The sequence below is a fragment of the Dendrobates tinctorius genome, unplaced genomic scaffold, assembly GCF_039654945.1.
Source record: "Dendrobates tinctorius isolate UK_male_01 unplaced genomic scaffold, ASM3965494v1 ptg000155l, whole genome shotgun sequence".
NCBI lineage: Eukaryota > Metazoa > Chordata > Amphibia > Anura > Dendrobatidae > Dendrobates > Dendrobates tinctorius.
The window spans coordinates 9,832,523-9,841,684 of record NW_027361822.1 but is presented as its reverse complement, the minus strand read 5'-3'; the positions used below and the strand labels follow the sequence as shown (position 1 = coordinate 9,841,684).

At 44.8% G+C, this 9,162-nt stretch overlaps 1 protein-coding gene and 1 long non-coding RNA gene across 2 annotated transcripts in view; both read left to right on the top strand.

The window, feature by feature from the left end:
* The first annotated feature begins 3,438 nt into the window (after positions 1-3,438).
* LOC141051173 (uncharacterized) overlaps positions 3,439-9,162 on the top strand; it is a 130,687-nt gene continuing 124,963 nt past the window's right edge. Inside the window, exon 1 of the mRNA XM_073548038.1 lies at positions 3,439-3,480. Within this exon, the coding sequence (XP_073404139.1) occupies positions 3,454-3,480 (27 nt within the window). The 5' untranslated portion in view covers positions 3,439-3,453. The remainder of the gene's footprint in view (positions 3,481-9,162) is intronic.
* LOC141051198 (uncharacterized) overlaps positions 3,488-9,162 on the top strand; it is an 81,452-nt gene continuing 75,777 nt past the window's right edge. Inside the window, exons 1-2 of the long non-coding RNA XR_012220590.1 lie at positions 3,488-3,545; positions 4,467-4,582. This is a non-coding gene — a long non-coding RNA (uncharacterized lncRNA). The remainder of the gene's footprint in view (positions 3,546-4,466; positions 4,583-9,162) is intronic.

The window sequence follows — 9,162 nt, the reverse complement described above, 5'->3', positions numbered from 1 at the left end:
AGCAGAGCACCTTTGGTGGTTCCCTGCTTGGAACACTGGATGTGCTGGGAGGTGGGTAGAGTTAACATACATAAAAGATTGGGACAGTGTAGGATGACAGGTCAATCTGACAGAAGGTCAGTCGGGTAGGAAGTCACTCAGACAGGAGTGAGGATCCCTGGAAGAAGGGATGGGGGAAGGAGTGCTGCAGCTGCCTCAGTGATCTGAGCCAGCTGGCACGGGAAAGGAAAAGAAGGAGAAAGACGTAGATCTGAAACTTAAGCTTCCATAAGAAAGAAAGACAAGTATGGAACGAAGGAGTAGAGAGAACAGAGAGGACGAGGGTTAGAAGAGGAATCCTGCCTATAGGTTCTCAGTGCAAGGCCGGGGCCCGGTCCCCGAGGTTGTATGGACACTTATGGTTCTGCAGCAGACACCGGTGGAGTAGTTGGCTGTAAAAGCACTACTCCCATCTAAGACTTGGGGCACAACAGCAATTGGATAGAGAGCTGGGACTCAGGAGAAGGGAGTCCCCAAAGCAGGCTACAGCTGTCTGCCGTACAAGTAGAGTTCTTGGGAACATCTGTCAGGAGGAACTCCAGAGTACCATGGTACTGGAGATCTTCGCACTAAAAGGCGCTATAGAGGAGACATTCAGGAAAGGCACATAAGTTGGCGGAGTGTGGAGGGGAGAATCCTAACTTGCCCGGAGGTTGGCTGAGTCTCTGACCCGGAGGACACGGTACAGAAGCAGGCACTACAGACTGTGAGTAAAGCATTGGAACTACATGCCCTGGTGTCCTCCATTCCTTCCTGCATCCGTTCGCCCAGCACTGCTCCATCCCCTGCACCGGACACTACACCATCTAAGTGTCTCCACATCTACACTGCCCTGGGACAACAGCCCTGCCTGTGGAGGGCTATACCATCATTGCTGCACCACACCATCTGTCCCAGAGGATCTGTCTGCAGCATTGGCTTAACACCTCCCTTGCCGAACACCACAGGTGGCGTCACGAACTATTCATCTAACTACATTCCACTATTCACATCCCCTCCATTGACTTGGGCGCCCAGGGCCACGGTCTGGGTCACCGCTGCTGTGACACATCCCACTGACACCGACCCAGTACCGAGTACCCCCTGGCCCTGGGAGGGCGACCCACAAGCAAAACCAATGGAAAAAACAATGTGTGTATATACCCTAATGAAAACAAATAAGTAAAAAAGCAAGTGCATTAAATAACATAGGGTACTTGGTAAACACTATTTTGATCAAAAAAGTATAAAGCTGTCCCACCATGGCAAGGTGTACCCATTTGAGACAGTAACTACACTAACTGTTAAAACCTACCTAGTGTGAATAGTGGCAGAGTCTCTGGGTCCCAAACGGACACAGCTCAGTAGAAAGGAGGCCACACCCTATTTGTACTGAATACAAAAATGCTGAAGAAAAAACAAAAAAACTGAACTGGAGTAGAATTGAATGACATGCATGATGTAAAAGCATGTTCACACTGGCCATAAAAGCAAGCAAAACCAAAGGAAAAAACAAGATATAGCATGCTGAATTACGATAGCAACTGCCAGATTTTTTTTTCATGCACAACAGCTCAAATCATAGAACTATGTCACCACAACCACTAAATGACAAGGTGGGATACAGCAGGCTGTTTTACATTTAGCTAGTGAAAAAATAAGATTTAGAATACTATACTCATGCATGGAGCACAATAGAAGCAGTGCACAACACACTTGTAGGACATGTGCCCTGCTGGCTTTGTCTGTGAACCTCAGTAATGGCACAGCAAAAATCCGCTGGAAGGTCGATTTCACAGCCACACAGGACACTAGCTATCTAAACTATCTAAGAAACAACCACCTAGCTAACTAGCTAAAATCTAGCTGCTAAGAGGGCCAGCATCAGGAGCAGCCTCTCTGCTCTGTTTCAGTGTCAATATGGCACTAAAACAAGATGTCCGCTCTTTATATGAAGAGGGACATGTGATTTCAGCAACCAATGACACAAGCCGTTATATCAGTACATTGTGGGTGTTTCCTGAGCCCTGATTGGCTAGCTGCTATGTGCACACATAAAGTTAGGCTACTTTCACACTAGCGTCGTGCGACGGACGTCACAATGCGTCGTTTTGGAGAAAAAACGCATCCTGCAAAGTTGCCCGCAGGATGCGTTTTTTCTCCATAGACTTGAATTAGCGACGCATTGCGACGTATGAGCACACGTCGCATCCGTTGTGTGACGGATGCGTCGTGTTTTGGCGGCCGCGATGCACACAAAAATGTTACATGTAACTTTTTTTGTGTGTCGTTTCCACCATTTTCGACCGCGCATGCGCGGCCGAAAGTCCGCCCCCTCCTCCCTGGACATTACAATGGGGCAGCGGATGTGTTGTAAAACTGCATCCACTGCCCCCGTTGGGCAAAACTTTCACAACGTGCGACGGGTCGTCGCCCCGACGCTGGGCGACGTCCGTCGCATGACGCTAGTGTGAAAGTAGCCTTAGAAGAAAAAAAACAATTACAGTTTACAAGCGCACCGCTCCTCTGAGCTCTGCAAACCTCCAAACCTCAGCAAACACGTGCCCCACGCTCATGATTCACCACCATTATCGTAGTCAAAGTGCTGAAAATACTTTAGTGCCAGCACAATATTTTTCCACTGTTTCCAATTTTATAAAATTTTGCTCATGTTTCTGATCATGAATCCAAATGTGCCATATTTGTGCTGAATTTATGTTTGGCAATTGTTTTCCTAACAAATTTGCTCATCACTACTCTAGAAATCCCGCCCAGGGATCTCTATTCTTCTCTTGTACTCAGTGCTGTCTGGGCCTGTTACCTTCATGAGCTAGACGCTCTGGGCCTTACTGCTAGTTGTCCTTTCCCAGGACAATCTCCGGCAAATCACTCCATCTCTCAGTCACTTTACTCTGGATAACACTATCTCTGCCACGGTATCCTCTATATTTTGGGACACCCCAGAATATGGCTCTGCTTACACTGGAACTTAGGTTCTTTCTCTACGAAATCCAGACCTTATCAGAATCCCTGACTGGAATCTATCACTTTCCCTTCAATTTAGCCCCTCCCAATCTGGCATTATCCCAAACATTAAGTCTAACTATCTTTACTATTAAACTACACACATTATCAACATCAATATCACAAGTCACACTTCATAATATACATCATAACAATTTGAATTTTCTTCAAGGGGGAAAGTGGGCAGCTTGTCCATCACCATACACATGCACCATGTACACATACGCTCACTCTTCTCCATTCTCACATCTCTCCATGTCATACCCATGCACTGTACATGCGCGACTGCTCATCATACATGTACAACTTCGCTTCATTCAAATCATACCATGAGGCCCCTGATCATGTGACCCCTGACTCCTCCCCTCCTGTGACCTCATCCAAGGTCCTGTGCACACAGAACAGCCATATATGTGGTGTGCGGCTCTGCAGGTGGAGGTAGGTGCTGGAGATTCCCTATTACTGGGCACAGGAGACATTAACCTCCTCAGTGCTGACACAAAGTAGGTGTATCTGTGTTGCTCCATTTGTACATGTGCAGCTCTGCTCTGTACTCAAACCGTGCATGCGCGACTATTCATCATACATGCGCAGCTCTCTGTATACACGCCATGCATACACAGCTTTGCTCTGCACATATCATGCACATGTGGCTCCACACCATGCATATCCGGCTCTGCTCTTTATATAGGCTGTACACACACACTGCTCTGTTCAGTGCATATCATACACACGGCTCCACTCTGTACACCTTGTACACACACAGCTCTTCTCAGTGCACGTGATACTCAGGTGGCTCCACTTAGTTCACGTGGTAGGCAGGCAGCCCCCGCTCAGTGCATGTGGTACACAGGCAGCTCCCGCTCAATGCACATGGTACGCAGGCGGCTCCCTCTCAGTGCATGTGGAATGCAGGTGGCTCCCACCCAGTGCACGTGGTACACAGGCGGCTCCCACTCATTGCACGTGGTACGCAGGCGGCTCCCGCTCAGCGCGCGTGGTACGCAGGCGGCTCCCGCTCAGCGCGCGCGGTACGCAGGCGGCTCCCGCTCAGCGCGCGTGGTACGCAGGCGGCTCCCGCTCAGCGCGCGTGGTACGCAGGCGGCTCCCGCTCAGCGCGCGTGGTACGCAGGCGGCTCCCGCTCAGCGCGCGTGGTACGCAGGCGGCTCCCGCTCAGCGCGCGCGGAACGCAGGCGGCTCCCGCTCAGCGCGCGCGGAACGCAGGCGGCTCCCGCTCAGCGCGCGCGGTACGCAGGCGGCTCCCGCTCAGCGCACGTGGTGCGCAGGCGGCTCCCGCTCAGTGCACGTGCTACATATTCTCTGATTATAGCATTTTTTTTTTTAATGTCTTTTCCCCGTATTTGATGCATTTTTGGTTTAGATTTGAAGCAGCGATTTTCATTGAAAAGCTTTGATTCTGCAGATAGAAGCGCAGCTGTGGTTTTTCAGGCTTCACATAGAAGCCGATAGGTAAAAAGCCCCAGAGTCGCACAGTTCGGCAGCGTCTTCAGGCTGAGCGCACACGATGATGACATTTTGGTGAGTTTTTGATGTTGCAGATTTTCTGTACCTGTTGGGAATTTTAGATTATTTGTGTATATTTTTCAATGTGTTTTTTGTCTTTCTGGTATTTCATGTTTAAACCGCTTAGGCCTCTTTCACACTTCAGTTTTTTTAGCATCAGTTCAAATCTGCCAAAAAGTCAGACAAGCGGATCCGTTCTTAACTGATGTGAACGGATGGCACAGAATCCGTTTTTAGACGGATCCTGAAAATGAGGAAATTTAAAGGAAACGCTGGCCGAGAGAGAGAGAGAGAGAATGAATGAATTTCGGGTTAAATTAGTGTCTGAAGGATCCGCCACAGAAAAAAACGTTACAAGCTCCGTTTTGAAATCTTTGAGGATGGTGACGGACAGCAACTTTTGGCGGATCCTCACAAAAAACGGATGCAACGGACAGCAATCCGCCAGTAATGCAAGTCAATGGGGAAAAAAACGGATCCTCAAAAAAAAATTGAGGACCCGTTTTTTTCAAAACCTGGCGGATTGTGACTGATTGTAAAAAACGGAAGTGTGAAAGAGGCCTTAACAACTGCCGATTACACTTTTTAACGTTGGTCATTAAGGGAACTTATTCCTCAGTGCAGCTTTTCGGTGGCGCTGAGAAATAAGAGAATAGCGCCACTGAGCGGAGGTGATTCCTGCTGGTGTCAGTTGTACATGACAGCTGACTCCTTTAAAGTTTTGAACCTGATTGGGTTTGTGACAGATAGGGGCCGGTTAACCCCTTAAATACCACTGTCAGTCGCGACAGCGGTATTTAAGTTGCTACGTCACAAGACCCCCTTAGTAGCCATTGGACCCCCGCAATGAAAATTGTGGGTCTCGATGGTAACTCTGAGATCATGTGATAAAACAGTAATAAACAAAAAAAAAGGGCAAATAATTGGTATTGCCATGTAAGGAATGACCTGCTCTATAAAACTGGCACATTATTTATTCCTTTTAATGAACGGCAAAAAAATAAAAGGCTGGTTTCACACTTGTGTTTTTTTGCGCTGCGTTTTTGCGCATACATGCGCATGCATTTTTTTCCTATATTTAACATGGGTGCGCATTGTCATGCGTTTGTACGCGTTTGTTTTCTTTTGGTGCCTCCGACCTGTCTCAAAAAAATGCATGCGCACGGAATTCACCCAAAAACACATTAAAGTCTATGGGAACGCTGACGTGCGCATAGTCGTGCGCATAGTCATGCGCACGTCAGCATTTAAAAACGCATGCTTTTTTTGTAAAAACCATGTGCAAAAAAACAGAAAACACATTAAAAATGCATGATGTGTTTATTATGCGCGTTTGCACTGTGCACGCAGCGCAAAAAACACAAGTGTGAAAGTACCCTAAAACACGCTAAAAATGTCGCTTTTTCAAAATTATGATGCTCAAAAAAGTGAATAAAAACCGATCAAAAAGTCATATGTAAAAAAATGATATAAATGAAACCATCAAACCGACACACAACAAACAAGCACTAATATGGCTCATGCTGCAAAAAAAATAAAAGTTACGGCTCTCACAATAGGACGATGCAAAAAAAATCATTTTGTTAAAATTTTGTTTTTAGCCTGTAAAAATAACAAATCATAAAAACTATATACATCTGGTATCGTTGTAATTGTACTTATCCAACTAACAAATTGGTCTTATTACTTTTACCACATGGTGAACAACGCAAAGAAAATAAAATAAAAACAATAGCTGAATTGCTTGGGTTTTTTTTTTCATTCTATGTCTGAAAAATTTGAATAAAAAGCGATCAAAAAATATTATGTACCCCAAATTGGTACCAAAAAAATCTGCAACTCGTCTCGTAAAAATAAAGCCCTCGGACAGCTGTATTCACCAAAAAATAAAAGTTACAGTTCTCAGAATATGGGGACAAATAACCCCACTTTTTATTAATAAAAAAAAGCATTTTTATTGTGTGATAGCAGCAAAAGCTAAAAAAAAACCCCTCCTATAAATCTGGTACTACGTTAAAACCTCTCCAACGTTGGAAGTAATAGTACGCTCACGTCTGAATCACTCCCTTTGATGTTGGCTGGGGCGCTGAGCCCACATCTTTCTTGGCACGTGTCAGCTGTTTTGAACAGTTCACATATGCCTCTAACAGTCGACAAGCCTACAGCCTGCAGTGATCCTCGGTCTACTGAACCACAGCATGACCTGCTCTACCCTCTCCTACTGTATCCTCACCCATCCCTGTAGACTGTGAGCCCTCGCGGGCAGGGTCCCCTCTCCTTTTGTACTTGTGTGTCGCTTGTCTTACACATGTTTACTATACTTGTCTATATTTCCCCTTTTCACATGTAAAGCACCATGGAATAAATGGCGCTATATAAATGCATAATAATAATAACAGCCGCGGGTAAAATCACGATCCACCCACTGCTGTTAACTAGTTAAATGCTGCTGTCAATGTCCGACAGCGGCATTTAACGCGCGCTTTCTGGAAGCGCGCTGGAAATCCCACCCATCAGTGACCCCATCATGTAATCACAGGTCACTGAGGGGTTTGCATATCAACCAGTGGTGTCCATCTGATCATCGCCTGTATATGGCAGAGCTGATCAAAGTAGTGCAGACTATTCAAGCATGCAAAAAGTAAAAAAAAAAAAAAAAAATAGTTCAAATGGCCTCCCTTCAAAATAAAACAATAAAAAAACCTAAAAAGGTGGAGACCTGCCGGAGCAGACACCAAATGGACTATGAAGAGTCTGCCTCATGGTGGGTGGTTCCCTTTGGGGGTTTAATCTAAATCGCATTTTTGTGGGATTTACATGGAAACCGCATGTCAGTACTCAGCGTAGAACACAAGAATGTGATCCTAGCCTTAGTCTGGAAGCGATTGATTAATATTCTGTACCCCAAAATGTTACCAATAAAAACCCTAATTTATCCTGCATAAAACCAGCCCCCACTCAGGTCCATCATTGGCAAAGGATCTATAGGGGGTTCACACGTTACTGGTAGAACAAAGACTCTGGAAAAACGAAATGGCACCTGCCCCACAAATATAATCCAATGATTCTCTGAAGAGGCAATTTGCATATGAGCACTAGACTGGCAGATTTCTCCAGAATAAATCACGGCGTTGATGTTGCAAAATGGTCATTGCAGCCGTAGATGAATTTGAGAGGGGAAGTTTCTACAATGGGGTCACTTTGGGCGGTTTTCTGCTGTTATGGAGCCTTCGCAAACTACACCTGTTGCCCGCAAACTATTCTAGCAAAATCTGTGCTCCAAAAGCCAAATAGTGCTCTTTCCTTCTCAGCCCTGACATGTGGCCTAACAGTAATTTCTGACAACACATAAGGCAGCATTGCTTTTGGGAGAAATTGCATAAGAAATTGTGGGGTCTAGTTTCACATATTAACCCTTATGCACCTAACCATTTTGCAGTAAATACAAAAATTACATTTTTACCACTAAAATCTGATATTTCCACGTCTCAATGTCATAAAATGTAGTGATGCACTTATGGTTTCAAAATATTCACTACACCGCTTGATTAATTCCTAGTTTCCAAAATGGGGTCACTTGTGGGGGGATTCTCCTGTTTTCAGATGTCAGGGCTCTTCAAATGTTACATAGCATTCACAATCTATCCAAGGCAAATAGTGCTCTTTCCTTTCCTAGGCCTGCCATGTGCCCAAGCAGAAGTTCTTGATCACATTTGGGGTATAGTTGCATTCGGGACAAATTGTGCAACAAATTATGGGGTCCGTTTTCTCCTATTGTCAATTGTGAAAATTACAAATTTGAGGCTAAAACAACTTTTTTTTTGTGAAAAAAATGAAAATTTTCAATATGACTAATGTTATTAAATTCTGTGTAGTACCTGTGGGTTAAAATTGCTCACTGTAACCCTGGATAAAATTCTTGAGGGTTGTGGTTTCCAAAATGGGGTCACTTGTGTGAAAGGAGTAGTTAATGTCTGTTTGAATAAAATACAAGAATATAGTGTTATGCAAGAATGGCCTATATTCCAGTTATCATCTGTCGACGTGCTGATATTTTTATGGCCTGATAGTTTTGCATATATTTCAAGAAATTGGTCAAGGACATATTGCTGTTTCCAAAATTCTCTAACTCAGCCCAAATTCTCTTGAAAACTTTAACTTTTGAACCAGGTCACACTGACATATGGAAGTTCTGCAAAGTTCCCCCACATTTTCTTGTGTAATCTATCTCGCATCTCAGGATGTGTTTGCCAACCCATTGTATAACTCATATTTCTGCCAGATTATTGTGTAATGTCTCATTTCCCTTTGATCTTGTACTATAAAAGATCACCGTGTCAGTAAACTCTGAGACTATTTGGAAAGACAACGAGCAGTCTGTCTCTCTGATTATTGCTTCATTGTGTGGGTACCCATAAGACAGAAAATACATGAGGAGAAATAGAAATCCCTCCTCTAACACTTGTGCAAAGTTTTCACTGTTTAGGCACATCAGGGGCTCTCTAAATGTGACAAGACGCCCTACAACCAGTCCATCAAACTCTGCGCTTCAAGACTTCACTCATTCTTTTCCGAGGCCTGAAGTGCGCCCAAAC